At 39.3% G+C, this 17,404-nt stretch overlaps 1 protein-coding gene across 3 annotated transcripts in view; it reads left to right on the top strand.

The window, feature by feature from the left end:
• ARIH2 (ariadne RBR E3 ubiquitin protein ligase 2) overlaps positions 1 to 17,404 on the top strand; it is a 49,633-nt gene that overhangs the window by 13,160 nt on the left and 19,069 nt on the right. For 2 of the 3 annotated variants that reach the window (XM_025916017.2, XM_086698264.1), the window contains exon 4: positions 16,694 to 16,761. In XM_025916017.2, the coding sequence (XP_025771802.1) occupies positions 16,694 to 16,761 (68 nt within the window). Of the gene's footprint in view, positions 1 to 6,015; positions 6,062 to 16,693; positions 16,762 to 17,404 lie in introns of all 3 variants that reach the window. The other variant, XM_086698265.1, reaches the window with a different exon arrangement.

Raw genomic sequence — 17,404 nt, 5'->3', positions numbered from 1 at the left:
CTCCCATTGGTAGATAGAAGGCATGCTTGTTAGAGGACTTCCATGAAGCCAGGTGAATTCTAAGCAGAGATCATATATACCTAATAGATGTATGGTTCCCAGCTTGGGGTGCATCTCGGAATTAGTTCTGTCAATTCTGATTCAAAAGCCTGAACTTCATGCAGGTGTAATAAAACAGAATCTTCAGACACAAAGTGAGGTATTACATATTATATTGATGTGGAGAATTCATGTGGAAGTACAAAAAAATTGTGAAACAATTCAGGTTATTGAAGTGATGAGGAAAGAGTTGTGTCCTTTCTTTGGCTGCTGAAAGGATGTGTCCAGTGTTCAGAGTGTACTGATTTCATAACTCGAGTGGGAGTAGGGTAAAGACACCCAACTATACTGGCAAGTTGGATAGGTTACCTGTAATATTTTTGATGTCTAAACGTACTTCTTATGCCATCAGTTATCAAGATAAAAGTGTGTTCTTATCTCCATGTTGATAATGAGTAGCTACAAAAATGACTAATAATATCTGCAATCATAAACACAATGTGAATGCTTTAAAAGTTTTCAATTTTATGACGTAGACTATGTCATCTTTTTTGCCAGTGTTTTAACATTGGCTTCTGCTGCAAGATGGCCCACTGCCCTCACATACCTTTGTACCCCCTCCGTTTGTTTTTGTTTGTTTGGTATTCAAATGTCTGTAGCAGTTTTATGTGCAGTAGCCAAAAACTGGAAACAACTCAAATATCCACAAACAGATGAATGAACAAATAGTGGCATTCCCATAGAACAACATACTTCTTCTCTGTGGTATAAAAAGAGTGAATGGTTCATCATTGATAAATCCCAAAAAAGTATGCTGCATGAGGGAAACCCAGGGGGTAAAAAGAGTAAATATTTTATGATTCTGATCATATGAAGTTTTAGAAAATGCAAACTCATTGTGAAGGAAAGTAAATCAGTGGTTGTCTATAGAGTTGGGGGGGAAGGGAGAAGGATTATGAAGAGCATGATGTAAATTTAGGGGTGGTTTTCTCTTTTGAAATATCAGGAAAATGAAAGTAAAGGCATTTTGTTATGCAAAATGCATAACAAAGGCATTTGTTATGAGTTATAAACTCATAACAGAACAGGTTGAGGGGTGGTATGTGGGGACATTGCACACAGGAGCCAATTTGTCCAGCAGATCTTTGAAGAGACTGTGGGCTCTCATTTGACTGACAAAGGCTGGAAGAGATAAGTGAGCTGGGAATGAGGGGATTAATTAATTAAAAGTTTCTGTGTAGGACAGTCAGCCCTGCCCCCACTTGGTTTCAGGACAAAATAATCTGCCTATTTTTAAGAAATAGAATAACCTGGGGAGAAATAGGGCCCTTAGAGTGTGAGGTTGGATGACCTTATTGGTCAGTTTGGAGGTTCTTGAGTCCTGTGTATTAGCTGCCTCTGATTAAGCACCCTTAAAGAAAAGCCTGTCAGTTGACACATTCTGTCTGTGTACACAGAATTAGGATTTGCTTTCCTGACCACCCCCCTTTTTAAATTTAATATTCATATAAAATTAACCATTTTATATTTCATTTCATTTTATCTTATGTTATTTTATTTTAATTTTAAGAAAACATGAGTGGGGGAGGGGCAGAGAGGGGGACAGAGAGAATCCCAAGCAGGTTCCGCACTAACAGAGTGGGGCTTGAACTCACAAACTCAGATGTGATCTGAGCTGAAATCAAGAGTCAGATGCTTAACTGAACCACCCAGGTACCCCTAAAATTAACCATTCAAATTCAAATTCAGTGACTTTTAGTACATTCACAGTGTGCAACCATAATCTCTACTTCTGAAACATTTTCCTTACCCAGAAGGAAACTTGGTATCCATTAAGTAGTTATTTTCTGCTCCCCCAGCCCTCAGCAACCACTAATCTGCTTTTTGTTTCTGTGGATTGACCTATTCTGTATGTGTCATATAAATGGGATCATGCAATATGTGACCTTTTGTGTCTGGTTGCTTTCACTTAGCATGATGTTTTAGAGGTTCATCCAAGTTGTAGCATGTATCACGACTTCATTCCTTTTTCTGGCAACCTTTCATTTTTCACCGTGAATAGCTAACCAAGGATCACCAGACATTTGAGGAAAACATGCAAAATAGAAGAGAAACAGGAAAATTGACCTTAGGTGAAGCAGACCACTAGATGATTTTGCTTGTTTATAAAAGTGCACTATTTAGTATTCTCCAGGATATTCAGGAAGATGTGGCATCCATGAAACAATCAGAGATGCCATCTGGAAGAAACTGTCGAAATAAAAAAGCTTGTGGAGATGAATTATGGGTTTGCCAAGTTAAAATATATTCCATAGATCAGAAGATAAAATCAAGAGAAAAATCTCAATATAAAGCCAAAATACAGGCAAAAATTGTATGCAGAAAAAAAGAGACATGGAGGATCAATCCAGAGATCTATCATCTATCAGAATTTCTGGGAAATGAGGACAAAAAATTAAAAGAAGGGATATTTCAAAGTATAAGAAGAAAATATCCAGAATCTACAGAGAGGAGCCTACTGAAAGGGTCTACCCTTTGCCCAGAAGGATAAAGGCCCACCTGCTACAATTGTCACTATGAAGTTTCAGAAAAGAATAGATAGAAAACCTGAAAGTTTCCATGAAGATACACTGGGTCTTCTGAAAAAAATGGGAATTAGATATGTCATCAACAACAGTGACAACCAGAAGACAGTGGAACAGCAGTCTTCCTTCCAAGTCCTGAGGGAAAATCGTTTTGAAAATCGTTCTGTCATTGCAAAATAAGCTTGTTTTCAGAAGTGCGAGGACTCCCAAAATTTCCTTTCCTTGTACCTTTTCTGAAGCGGTTACTTGCAGATGAAAATCAAAAAGAGGAAAGTAAAGAATTCAAGAAATGGTTGAACTAATAACCTAGTTGTCCAATGAAAATTTTCATGTTACTTATACAACAACCCTGGAAAGCAGTCAGCCCAAATTTGAACAGTTTTGGTGGGATCCAAGAAAAATTTATTCGAGAATAGGAATGGGTAGATTTCAAGCAATAGATAAAATGAAAAAGCTGGAAGATAGTTGGAATATGGTAAAGAGACCATAGGGCTCTTTACAAGGGACAAGGGAACTAGAATCCCTATGCAAAGCAGAAAAACTACATGCAAAAAATTATAAGCCAAATATAAAGCAAACACATATATGGCACAAGTATAAGTAAATGGTGGTGATTGAATAAAGATAATGTGTTTGTGCCTAATGTATGGATATCCTTCTTTGGCCCAAGGACAGTGACATTGGAAGCACAAACAAGAAAATGCAATTCGGGTCCTGTAAACAATATTTTAAAGTTAACAAAGGTAACTGATAGAACTGATAGTAATATAAATATAAAAAGGTTGGGGTTTGGAAGGGGAAGGTAGGGAGTGGTATAAGTAAACTAAATCTGCTAGAGAATTGTGGGCACACTTAGCGAGGTTGGTGACAACCAGAAGAAATGGTAGAGGTTTCTCCTGTATTGGAAGACTGGGAGGCTGGGGAGGGATGGGGTGGTGGGTATTGATCCTTTTCATCAAAGTGCTCTTTATGAACCATTTGATTTATTTTGTTCATTGTTCATTGGTGATTGGGGTAGGTTAAGAATTTGTTGATTCCCAATAAACAAGTGTTTTCTGAGTGTCTTCTGTTGTTTTAACTTTTAGACAGATGCTGAAAGATGGGGAAAAAATAGTTTGACCTCCACCATAAAATAATTTTAAGATCTCTTTGCCTTTAGTTTCTGCCACCTCTTTTTTTAAAGTGGTGAGAGAGGAGATATAAATAAATCCTTTTCTACTTTTGTTTCATATTTTCTGGTATATCCACTAAAAGTTCCACTTTGATTATCTTGGTCTTTTGAAAAACTTAAAGTAGCTTCTCCAGACTCCAATCTGAACTCCTTCCTGTTGCCCCTCTCCCTAACCCATATGTTTGATTTTTGCCTCCTCAAACCTCCTGTGAGCCTCTCTGCCTTTCAGAACCCTCTGCAACTCTCAGAAGACCTCTTACATTTTGTTTGTTTGTTTGTTTTTAACCTTCCTCAGAGGAGCTATATTTGGCCTTTCCCTGCCTCTTTCAAGCCCATGAAGGCTTGAAAGCTCTTGGTGCCTCTCTGGCTTCTGGAGGAGAATGTGGGTATGAGGTGACAGAAGGAAGCTTTAGCATGTAGGACCTAGTACTGGCACTGCTATTGTTCCAGGTGCTTGGGTATGGCAGAGAAGGAAATTGTTATAAATCTCTGCCCTCAAGGAGCTTCCTTTCTGGCAGAGTTGTTCTTTCTTCCTTTCTTCTTTCCTTTTTTTCTTTCTAGGGAGAGCATGTATGGCTGCAAGCATGGGGGAGGAGCAGAGAGAGAATCTTAAGCAGGCTTCGTACACTGCATGGAGCCTGACATGGCAGGTCCCACAACCCTGGGATCATGACCTGAGCCGAATTCAAGAGTCAGACACTTAACAGACTGAGCCACCCAGGCACCCCTTGATGGAGTTTTATATAAACAGAAGGGTTATAAAAATAGCATTATATGTTTTGAGCATAGCTAAGGCCAGCAATCTGTAGCTCTGTCTTTGAAATATGCTCTTGGACTTTGTGGCTTTGTCAGTAAGATATGCTAGCCTCTGAGATATCCTGTAGAGAAGCGGGGGGATCTGAATGGTACTGCCCAGATAGTATTTGGTATTACCTCTTACTTGCCTCCTCACAGTAGCAGTAGCTACAAGAGGAAGAGCATTATTTGAAATCATTTTTGGATGAGATGGGCTTTGGCTGCAGAAACATGGTAAAAGATTTGGATTTTAATCCTACTATGTGCAATTCGTTGGATGTCAGCTCCCGTCTGCCTTTTTTTTTTTTTTTTTTTTTTTTTTGGCTTTGGTTACTGGATACGACCTTGGTTTGTAAAAACGGTGATCATCCTGCTTATAACACAGAATTCTAGTAGGGGCTCAACCAGCCTTTTGTACTAAGTACTTCCCAGAGGTTTTCTATTAAAATGCACACCCTAAAAGATAGTCTGGCTGGGTTTACTCCATGATAATGTAGCTGGTGGGGGATAGATGAGGTACAGATAGAGTGGACCTGGCCATGAGTTGATGTTGGAGCTGGGTGATGGATGCATGGGTCTCATCATATTCTTCACTTTGTAGATGCTTGAAATTTTTCATAATAAAAAAGTATCCTTATGGTCAAGGATGATGACTTTCATATTTTTGCTTTATTGTGTTTTGTGTAAATAACTTTATTTGGGGAGGTTGTTGGGTTTTTTGGTATTTTAATGATCAGAGACAGCACTGAGTTAAGATTAGACTGGAGAGAAATCTTCACATTTAATCAGATTTTTAAAGCATGAATAATGTGGGTGCCTCAGTTACAAGTGTGCCCTCCCTCCGTGGAGACCTGTAAAGAAAAAGTGAAAGGAAGCCAAGTTATGATCAGGTGCCAGAGAGCTGACCTTCTAGAAGCTGAGAATATGTAGATGTGAAGTCTGGGAGAATGAAGGCCCACCCACTTAAATTTGATTGTAGGGGTGAGCCTCGCCTAAGGTAGCTGGGACCCCACTGCCACCACCACTGCTGCTGATTTTGTCCCATTCTAGTAGGCCGATGTTCACCTACTCCTTTGTCTCTGTGCTTTAACCTTGTTTCTTCCTCTTACTCCTTTAGTACCTTCTCGCCTCACCCCCCACCCTCCAAGACCTGAATTCATCCATCTTGATCTCCTTAGGCTAGCTTTCCTTTATCATGTCCCTTTCTATCCTGGCCCAGAAGCTCACCCACAATTCACTCCTTTCCTTCATCTCTGCTGTTTAGTGAATGACCACTAGTGTTTGTTAACAAATGTGATTGGACTACGAAGTGGCTTAACACAGGCTGAGGCATGGAGACCCATTCGTGTAGCCTTAAAAAATTTCAGGCAGTTGGCAAGTAAGAATTCTAAATAAAAATTGAAACTACCACCTGTATTTTTTCAGGCCGTTGATGCTCACTGCCATCAGCTGCATCCTCCCTATGGCACTGGTAAGTGTGGGAAGGGATGGTGACAGTTTTGGTGGGCTGCTGGATTTCTTTTTTCTGGGGGAAAAAAATCTGTTTGCGAGCTGTGTTATTAACTCGTCCCTGAGGGCTGGACAGCTTGAATCAACTGTAGGAGACTAAAAAGAGGAAGAAGCAACTGACCATGTTCGTGGGTTTCCTTGGAGAACTGTTGTCAAGAGCAGAGGCTATTCACTACGTGCCTTGATCCTTATATAAAATTAACATATCTTCTGCATTATTTTTGAATAATAAACATATACGATCCAAGTGCTCTGGGATGTCAAGTAGTAACTGTTAAATTTCCTGAAAGTCTTAAAACATTTTCCCCAAAGATGGATGTTGGCTGTGTTAGAAAGGGTCTAGAATGTTGTATGTACTTACCATTTCCTTCAGTAGCTCTGGTATTTTAAGTTCTTTGTGGTCAGGAGATTAAGAAGAGGTAGGCTCAGGGCCCTGTGATATAAAAAATCATTTTGCCACAGTCAGCTTTCTGCGTAGGGACCTAACGGAGAAAATATACAGCAGTAAATTTGAAATACAGGGTGGAGCAGCAAGTCAGAATTGCTGAAGTATAAGCCGATAACCAAATTGCTGCTGCTGTTGCTTTATCTAAGGTCTTGAAATCCTGCTGCTGTCTCCTTGTAATGAGTGGGTTGGAGGCCACGAGATTCAGGTTTTATCAAGGTGTTCTCCACTCTAACTGACAGTTTGATGTTTACACTATTTCATTTCTCTAGTCTCTGAAGCCCTTAGAACATGGAAGAAAGTGTCTCCAGAATATCTACTGAAATGCAGAGGTTGTGGACTTGTGTACTACTGTTAACCAGTGAGGACCTCCTTGATGGCAACAAAGGCTAAAGCATTCTTGTACACTTTATTACATCTCTGTGAGAAAATCTTAGCATCATTGCCCAAATTCTGGATTTCCCACTGGTTCCCACTCCCTACCCCCCAAGTCCTCCTTATGAAGTAGGGATAGAATTGTGTAGCACACTTACTATATTGTTTATAAGAAACAGAAAGGAGAACTTGACTCCCAGCAGCTGTCTACTCCTTTAGATATCTATGCACAAGTGGTAACTACTGGACATGTTTTGAGGACCTGTATCAGGGAAATATCTTTTAAGCGTCTGTCCCAAACATAGATTATAGAAGATGACAGAAGGTTTTTGTCTGCAACCTTTGGGGTATATTGATGACCAGCAGTAAAGTCCTTTCTGGCATGCATGTAGCTAAGGGCTTTCTGGAATAAAGATATGGAAACCACTTGAGGGTTTGAGGATTGTAAATGGAATGCAAAACCAAGCAAGATTGGATTGGCAGTGCAGAGCAGTGGTTAGGGTAAATGACAACAGAGGGCAGTCCCACAGTTTTTTTCAATCTAGAAGGAAAGCTCCTTAGAGGCTCCTGACCCTAGGAACTGGTCAGGTTTGAGGATACAGGGAAAGAGGGAAAAAGGGCAGGGAAGATAGGCTGCTCTTGGCTTCTGCTCTTACCTTATCTTTAACTCTGTAAAAGCCTTCTCTGGGCCACCAGAGACTCGAGGGAACCCTTCAGTCTTTATGATGAACTTTATACCACTACTTGCCCTCCCTTCCCCACCTTGATCAGTCACATCCCTTCCCCAGCTCCCAGGAAAAATAAGAGTTCTTATCTTTGGGGCTTATGTTCACACTGACCAAGGCTTTTAGACATGACTGTGATAACCCAAAGACAGGCTTGAGAGTTGTGCTTTGTGGAACAGCAACATTTAAGGAGCCAAAAGACTAGGAGCAGAGCATCTAGTGGAACACTAAGAAAGCTTGGTCTGGGAGGTCGAGAGAGAGCCAGAGAGCATTATAAAGTTAACTAGCATTATAGACCTGTATGGAAGTTGTATCTATTTATGCTGAAATTCACATTGTATGATCAGTTAACCTTTAGTCAAAACTATGTTAAAACTCTGAAGGAGGATTTTTCGAAAGGTCAGAGTGACTAATGCAGTAGCTTAAAGGTCAGCCTTTTGTTTATTGTAACATTTGTTTATGCAAGTTATTGCCATTATGTTAAATAAATTTGGCAAACTTTTCCGTCCTGACTTCTATTATGAAAAATTAAAACATACAAAGAAGTTTAAGGAATTATATAGTGGACATCCATATACCTGTGATCAAGATTATACAGTTGCTAACCTTTTGCTACGCTTGCTTTGTTATATATCTAGCCATTGACCAATTTTATTTTTATACAGCTTTATTGAAGGATTATTTACATTCCATTAAATTCACCCATTGTAAAGTGTACCATTAGAAGAATTTTAGTAAATTTATACAACTATGTAACCATCACCACAATCTGAGTTATAGAATATTTTCATCATCTGGAAAGTTCCCATGTGTTGGTTAGTAGTCAGTCCCTGCTCACAGCCCCAGGCAACTAGTGATCATCTTTCTGTATGTATGGTTTTACTTTTTTTTTTTAGAAATTTCATATCAAAGGAATTATACAATATGTAGTCTTTTGTGTCCAGCTTCTTTCACTGAGCATAATGTTTTTGAGGTTCACCCATGTCATATTACATGTCAGTAGTGCTTTCCTTTTTATTGCTGAATTTTCTGTTGTATGGATATATTACATTTTTTTTTATCCATTCATTCATCAGTTGTGGACATTGGGTTGTTTCCAGTTTGAAGCTATTCTGAAATATGCTGCCATGACCATTCATGTCCAGGGCTTTAAATGGACATATGCTTTCATTTTTCTCGGATAGATATCTGGGAGTGGGATTGTTAGGTTGTAATATGTGTGTTTAACGTTTTAAGAAACTGCCAAACTGTTTTCTGAGGTGACTGCTATTTTACATTGCTGCCAGCATTCTGTAGGGGTTCCAGTTTCTCCACATTCTTGCTAGCTCTTGGTATTGACAGTCATTTGGATTATATTCATTCTAGTGAGTGTGAAGTGGTATCTTGTGGTTTTAATTTGCATTTCCCTTATGACTAATGATATTGAAGATCTTTTCTTTTGCTTATTTACTGTTCATACATTTTTGGGGTGAAGTGTTCAAATCTTTCATCCATTTTTAAAAATTAGGTTGTCTTTCTTGAGTTGCATGTGTTCTTTATAGATTCTGAATTAAATCCTTTATCAGATACATGATTTGTAATTATTTTCCCTCTGTGGCTTATCTCTTCCATTTTCTTAATGTCTTTGAAGAGTAAAAGTTTAATTCTGATGAAGTTCAGTTTATCAGTGTGCTTTCATTGTCTTATGTAAGAAATCTTTGCCTAAGCCAAGGTTGCAAAGATTTTCTTGTAGAAGTTTTTTAGTTTTTAGTTTTACATTTAAATCTGTGAACTATTTTGAGTTAATTTTTGTGTGATATGAAGTGTCCACGTTCTGTTTTGTTTTTGCACAATGTTCAGTTATTCCAGAACCATCTGTTGAATGTTTCCTCTCTTGAATTCCTTAGCACCTTTGTTTAAAATTAACCATAAATGTCTGAGTTTACTTCTGAATTTTATTCTGTTGCATTGATCTTTATGTCTGTTTTTAAGCCTGTATGTACCCTCCTGCCTTGATTACTATAGCTTTATAGTAAGTGTTAGAGTCAGATGGCATAAGTCCTCCAACTTTGCTCTTCTCTTTCAAGATTGCTTTGGATATTCTGGGTCATTTCCATGTCCATGGATTTTAGGATCAACTGTTAATGTGTGCCTCTTGCCCCCCACCCCCGAAAAAACCCTGCTTTGATTTTGATTAATTTTGATTGTCTTCAGTCTGTAGCTATGTTGTTCAGTATGGTGGCTATGAACACATGTAGCTATTGAGATTTGAAATGTGGCCATTTTGAATTGGTATATGCTATGATTCTAAAATACAAGTGTACTTTTCGGGCACCTGTGTGGCTCGGTTGAGCGTCTGACATCGGCTCAGGTCATAATCTCGCGGTTTGTAAATTCGAACCCCATATCGAGTTCATCGCTCTCAGTGCAGAGTCCACTTCAGATCCTCTGTCCCCCTCTCTCTCTCTGCCCCTCCCCGGCTCATGCTTTCTAAAAAATGAATAAATAAATAAAACATTTAAAAATAAAATAAAAGTGTACTTTGAAGATTCATATGAAAAAAAGGATGTAAGGGGCACCTGGGTGGCTCAGTTGGTTGGGTGGCCGACTCTTGATTTCAGCTCAAGTCTTAATCTAATGGTTCATGAGATCAAGCCCCATATTAGACTCCGTGCTGACAACACGGAGCCTGATTGGGATTCTGTCTCTGTCTTTCTCTGCCCCCCTCCCCCCACGTGCATGCTCACACGCTAGCTCTCTCTCAAAATAAATAAACTTAAAGAAAAAAGATGTAAAATAAAATAGTTCTTGAATAATTTTTTGTGGATTACCTGTTGAAATAATATTTCAGATATATTGGTCTAAATATATTACTAAAATACATTTCACCTGTTTAAAATTTTAGTTTTCATTTGTTTGCTGCTGTATAGAAATACATTTGATTTTTGTATATTGACTTTGTGTTTTGTTATCTCATAATCCATTTATTCTAGTAGTAGTTTTTGCATATTAGGATATTCGGAGTAAACAATCAATTTTATCTAAAAATAGAGACAGATTTGCTTCTTTTTCCAATCTTTATTTAATGTCTTTTTTTTCTTTTCTCTTTGCCTTATTGCCCTGGCTAGGGCCTCCAGTATAATGTTAAATGGTCAGGATGGTCATCTGTGCCATTTTCTTGATCTTAGCATTCAGTATAATGTTTTTCATAGGTGCCCTATATCAGATTCAGGCAGTTTACTTTTTCTCCCTCACCTCTCAGGTAATTCACTTTTTGTCCTGATTTGCTGCAAATTTATATCTTGAATGAATTTTGTCAAATGGGTTTTCTGTGTCTGAAATGATCATTTTTTTCCACCTTTATTTTGTTAATTCAATGAATTACAATAGTTTTCACATGTTAAATCAGCTTTCCATTCCTGGGATAAGCCTCACTTCATTATCATATATTGTCCTTTTTCTATATTGCTGGATTTAATTTGCTAAAATATTTGGATTGATTTTTGTGTTTATGTTCATAAGGGATACTGGTCTGTAATTTTCTTTCTGTTATATTTTTGTCAGATTTTTATATCAGGGTTATTATGTTAGCTTCATAAAATAAATTGGAAGAAGTGTAACTTCCTTGAGTTTCTAAAAGTAAGATTGGTGTTGATAGAATTCAACAGTAAAAACTTATCGGCATGGGAATTTTGTGAGAAAATTTTTGATCATAAAGTCAATGTTTGTAGTAGATATAAGAGCTATTCTGTTTATCTTCTCTACTTTGTGTCAGTTTTGCTAAGTATTTTTCAAGAATCTTGTCAATTTCACCTAAGATTTAAATTTATTATCCCTTTTTCACCCGTTATTGGTCATTTGTATTCTCTTTTTCTTAATCTAGCTAAAGTTTTTATCAATTTTATTGATCTATTTTTTTAAGTTTATTTATTTTGAGAGAAAGAGTATGCAAGTGAGGGGGGGGGGGTGGGGGGAGGAATCCCAAGCAGGCTCTGCCCTGTCAGAGTGAGGCTTGGACTCATGAGCTGTGAGATCATGACCTGAGCTGAAATCAAGAATTGGGTGTTTAACTCATTGAGCCACCCAGGCACCCCTTGTTGATTTTTTTGAAGAATCAACTAATGGGGTTTGTTAATTTTCTTTTTTTTTTTTTTTTAAGTTTTTTAATATTTATTTTGAGAGAGTGAGAGCAAGGGGGGGGCAGAGAGAGGGAGAGAGAAAGAGGAAATCCCAAGCAGCCTCCACACTGGCAACACAGAGCTTGGCACAGGGCTTGATTGAACTCAAAAACTGTGAGATCATGACCTGAGCTGAAATCAAGAGTCAGGCGCGTAACTGACTGAGCCACCCAGGCACTCCTGTTAATTTTCAATATTATTTGGTTTGGATTTCATTTATTTCTTGTTTTTTTTTTCTTTATTATTTTTTTCTTTTCACTTGCTTTAAGTTTTATCATCTTTTTCTAGTTTCTCAAGGGGGACTTAAGGATTTTTTTTCCTAGTATAAACATTTACAGTTGTAAATTTCTCCCTGGCATCATGTTAGCTGCATCTCACCAAATTCTGTGGTATTTTCATTATTCAGTTCAAGACATTTTCATTTTCTTTCTTTCTTTCTTTCTTTCTTTCTTTCTTTCTTTTCTTTTTTTTTTTTTTTTAGTGTTTGTTTATTTTTGAGAGAGAGAGGAGCACACACAAGCGGGAGAGGGGCAGAGATAGAGGGAGACACAGAATCTGAAGCAGGCTCCAAGATGGGAGCTGTCAGCGCCTAGCATGACACAGGGCTTCAACCCACAAACTGTAAGATCATGACCTGAGCTGAAGTTGGACACTTAACTGACTGAGCCACCCAGGCGCCCCTCAAAACATTTTCTAATTTCTCTTGTGATTTATTTTTTTTCTTTCTTTAAAAAAAAAATTTTTTTTTTAATATGTATTTCTTTTTGAGACAGAGAGAGACAGAGCATGTGCAGGGGAGGGGCAGAGAGAGAGGGAGACACAGAATCCGAAGCTGGCTCCGGCCTCTGAGCTGTCAGCACAGAGCCCGACGCGGGGCTCAAACTCGTCAATCACGAGATCGTGACCTGAGCAGAAGTCGATGCTCAACCTACTGAGCCACCCAGGCGCCCCTCTCTTGTGATTTCTTATTTGACACACCAGTTCTGCTCAGAAGTATATTCTTTAATTTCCAAATATTTGCTACAGAAAAGGGCATTCTTGGCAGAGAACAGTTAGCAAAGTGCATGGGGATGCTAGAATCACTTGGTCTGTTGCTGGACTCCACCAGGGCACAATGGTTCTGATGACTTCCACTAAAGGCTTCAGGTTTGTCTTGTCAGTACTGGAAAGCAGTGATGGGTTTTAAGCAGTGTGGGAACTGATCTTGGCAAGATGTAACAGCTCTGTAAGAGCTGTCTTAATACTTTTCAGTCAGGGTTTCAGGAAGGTAATCCTAAAGGTTATGGAGTGGAGGGGTCCAGACAATAGTACTAATAGGTTTCTAATTTCTTGATCAAAACAGTGTAGCAAGGGTTCATCTTGATTCTGCTGGAAGATTCTGTTCTCCACGATTGAAAATAATAGAGAAGAATGGAAGACTCCCCAGTTGTGAAGTATTGACTCTGATAGATTCTGAATAACTCTTTGATCATTAGACAGTAATGGCATGAAAACTCAGGGAGTTCTTTCCTGTGAGAGTTTAGCTGTTTGTACTCTTTAATGTTTTAATATCCTCCCCAAAGTTTGTCCTGGCCCTTTTGTGGAAAATGGCTTAAATAGTGCCCCTGCCCCCAACACACATCCTTTTCTGCCCCCAAATCACCTATGGTTGCTTCCTCTGAGATACTGCTGGGGTGTGTGTGCAGTCAGTTCTCTCTTGTGACCCCAAATCAGGGATGAGGTAGCCTCACTGCTGAGACTCCTTTTTTTAGCATAAATTCTTCTAGGTCCTCTTCCTCTACCCTTGTGCTGTTTTTGCCAGAGAGCCTTTTGGAACCTGACTTCCCTATAGATTCCCTGGTGTCCATTATAGGGCAAGGTGCAGTCACACTGCATTTTGCTTAAATTGTCTCTGGGTGTCTTCAGGTTTATATTGGATTATTGAGGGAAAGAATCCCTGATTTTCTATGATACACTGTGGACACAATATGGGCCATTTTCACACCCCCATCTGTGACTTAGGGATCACAGTAGCACTTCCTGCAGAAGGCTAGTGGGGGGTGCATACAGCTGACATGTGTGTGCCTACTATCTTGTATATATTGATGTATTCTTGGCTGTTGGCACTGAAAGAATAGATTCCTATCACTCCACTGTCAGTTCCATAAAGTGCTAGATGTATCTTCTCTTCACATAATCTGTTCTCACCAAAACTCAAATCTGCTGGGATATTCTGAGTTGGTCATTAGTGGATTTGCAGTCATTAATAAAATTTCTGTTTCAGCAGAGGGCCAGATTTTCCATAGGTGGGCTGTACCTGGTGTGCTAATTCTGAGGTTTTTTGTTGTTGCTGTTAGTGCTATTCAAATCAAGGGATCAGACGAGGTAGAGTGTTAACATTCTGTTTCTTAAGGAAGGTTGAAGGATTCCATCTTGAAAATCCACAGATTACAGACATGATATCATTTAATAATTGGTGTCATTGAGTGGTCCCCCTGTGTCCAGTAAAAGTTCAGGATTCTGTGGATGAGAGGCAGCCTGACCCCTGTCTCAGCTTAAAGGCTTCATCTAAGCCATCAATGGTGAGAAACGGGAGGTGGCTGTTAGACATGGCCGGGACTTCTCTGGGTTTCCCAGATGGTTTCATACCACAGCATGGCAAGACATTTAGAAGTCAGGACAGACGATGGTGTAGGTCTGACTGGGCTCCATTAGGTAAGAGATGATAGAAAAGGCTGTGAGGAGGTCATCAAAAACAGTATCACAGTCAGGTTTTTAAGAAAGTTTGTAGCCAGGAGCTACATTCAAAACCATTATTTAAGTTTAAACTGTATGTTTTGTCTCTGTTTTCATTTTGTGATAGTGGTTTGCTGTGGATAAATAGTTTTGTTATGGCTACAGTGAGGAGAAATGTCAGTTATAATTCAGGAATCCTAGACCTAAAGTCTCCATGGTCCTCAACAAGAAAATACTACAGCAACATGCCTGAGTCTGATGCCTCTTCCCGTGCATGGAAGAGAAGTGGGGACCCCCATCCTTAGTGAAGTCTGCTGTCTTGAGACCTGGGTTTTCTCCAGATGTTCCTGGGCTGCAAGACAGAAAGGCATTCACTCAGTGCACAACCTTTGATACTGATTATGCACTGGGATATGCCCTCGCTTAGTAAGTTGCATCTGTCTCCTTTTAGGAGTAACTTGAGCTCTAGGAGCAGGGGTTGCAAGTTGGTCACTGTGTCTCCCCTCTCTGCAGTTCTTATCTGTGGACCAAGCATGTACTACCTTATGGTTCCTTGGTAGCTCCAGTTTAAAGACTCAGTCCAGTGAACAGAGTACTAAGGTTCTGTGTGTTCTCTTAGCTCCCTGGCCTCAAGTGTGCTTCTCGTTTCTCCTTGATTTAGTGGCACCCTCCTGCTCTGCAGTGCTCTCTCTGGGAAGCCTCATCTAGACCTCCAAACACAACCCCATCTTCTGTGGCCCTACCCTACTCTTGACAACCTCAGGCTGTTCCTTTTTGTAACTAGTCTGCTTCCCCTATTAACAGGATATTGTGGCTATAACATGTACATGCTATCTTACTACTGGCTTATTTAGCCTAATATTAAAATATGAACATCTTCCTATGTCAAACTTATTTCTGTAACATCCTTTTCAATGACTGCATAGTTCATTGCATGGATATGTCATATATTATTTACCTAGTTCCTTTTTATTAGACATTTAGGTTATTTTTAATTTTTTACTCTTGTAAAACACTGTGGTACACCTGTCCTCTATGATCTCTTCAGAAAAATTTACAGAAGTAGAATTGCTAGCTAGCTCAAAGAACCTTCTGAGACTCTTTGACAGCCATAACCAGTGTGCTTTAAAAACCTTTTTTTTTTTTTAATTTTTTTGTTTATTTTGAAGGAGAGACAGAGTCTGAGCAGGGGAGGGGCAGAGAGAGAGATACAGAATCCAAACAAGGCTCCAGGCTCTGAGCTGTCAGCACAGAGCCCGATGTGGGGCTCAAACTCATGAACTGCGAGATCATGACCTAAGTCGAAGGCAGACGCTTAACCAATGAGCCACCTAGGCACCCTTTTTTTTAAATTATTATTTTTTCAATGTTTGTTTATTTTTGGGAAATAACAAGTGTGCTTTAAAAGGTAGGGGCCACAAAGACTGCCCATAGACTTTTTTCCCCCCAGTTTATTATTTTGAGAGAGAGAAAGAGAGAGAGAGAGAGAGCGCGTGCTCACATGCAGGAGGAGCAGAGAGAGGTAGAGAGAGAGAATCCCAAGCAGAATCTGCACTTGTAAGCACAGAGCTTGATGTGGGGCTCAATCTCATGAACAGTGAGATCATGACCTGAGCTGAAATCAAGAGCCAGACACTTAACTGACTGAGCCACCCAGGTGCCCCAAGGCTTTTAAATCTTCCTGCAATCAGGGCTCATTGGTTGGCAGGAATTTGGAGATTTTATACAGGTGTGTGTTGTTTTGCTGGAATTATACAAGAAGTCCAAGCCTAGAGATTTTCTGCAAGTAATGGGCCTAACTAGAGGTGCACTTCCCATGTGTGGCCTCCTACAGCAGCTTGAGGGAACATAGACCACTTTAGAGAACACAGCTTTTTTGCTTAAATTGAACACTGGATTGTTAACTGTAGACAGGGAGGTTTTGCTTAAGATTCAATTCAGATTGATTTCTTGGAAGGGTCATTAATGAAAACAAAGAAAAGTTAAAGAGATCTGGGAAATCACTAAGATCATAAGAGTTTGAACTTAAAAGATGAAGCAGAGAACCAAGAGGAAGAATTTGGAAGTCAAGCCTGGGCCTGCTGTAGACATGAATGTGTATGCACTTCTCAAAATGTGGAGCTCTGTGAAAGAAACTACAGTTGTAATTTGATTTTTTTTTTCTTTCTTCTTTTTAGGTATCTCATTCAGTTGCTAAACTTATATTAGTTAATTTCCACTGGCAAGTTGCAGAGATACTGGACAGGTAAGGTGTTTGGAGGAAGAGACATGGCATTGCCCATAGCTTCTTTCTCTGCCCACCCACCCAGTGGTGATTATGTTTTGGAGTATATCCTTGCAATGTGCATATTATGTATTTAAAACACTGGATCATATTGTATATCCTTTTTTCCTCTCTGTATATGGTGAATATTTTTCCATGTTTGCATTATATTTTTTTCTACCTCAGTTTTATTGCTGGCTTAGTATTTTATCACATAGATGTTCCATGCTTTTTCCTAACTCCTGTTGTAGACAGTGAAGTTAGTTCAGTTTTTTTATGCCTTTTTAAATTTGTAATCAGTGCCCTTCTAGATAACACTTGCCAACATCTCCATTTGTTTCTTTTGGATATATCAAGTGAGGAATGCAACATACTTTTGAATATTACCTTCAGAAAAGATAGGCCAGCTTACCATCAGAACCAGAGCTCTTGGCTCTGATCTTCAAGTCTTGAGGTATCCTGGAAGTTCTCAGGAGGAGGGGTTTCTCCTCCTCCTGCACCCTCTGGGACGAGTCCCTGTGTCCCACCTTCATAGGCATGTGCTTCTTTCTAGCTTAGGGTTTCTTATCCTCAGCACGCCTGCCATTTTGGGATAGATAACTCTTTGTCATGGGGACACTGTTCT

The sequence above is a fragment of the Puma concolor genome, chromosome A2 (assembly GCF_028749965.1).
Source record: "Puma concolor isolate L17-30 chromosome A2, mPumCon1.1.hap2, whole genome shotgun sequence".
NCBI lineage: Eukaryota > Metazoa > Chordata > Mammalia > Carnivora > Felidae > Puma > Puma concolor.
The sequence above is the reverse complement of the archived record's forward strand: the minus strand, read 5'-3'. Positions and strand labels throughout refer to the sequence as shown.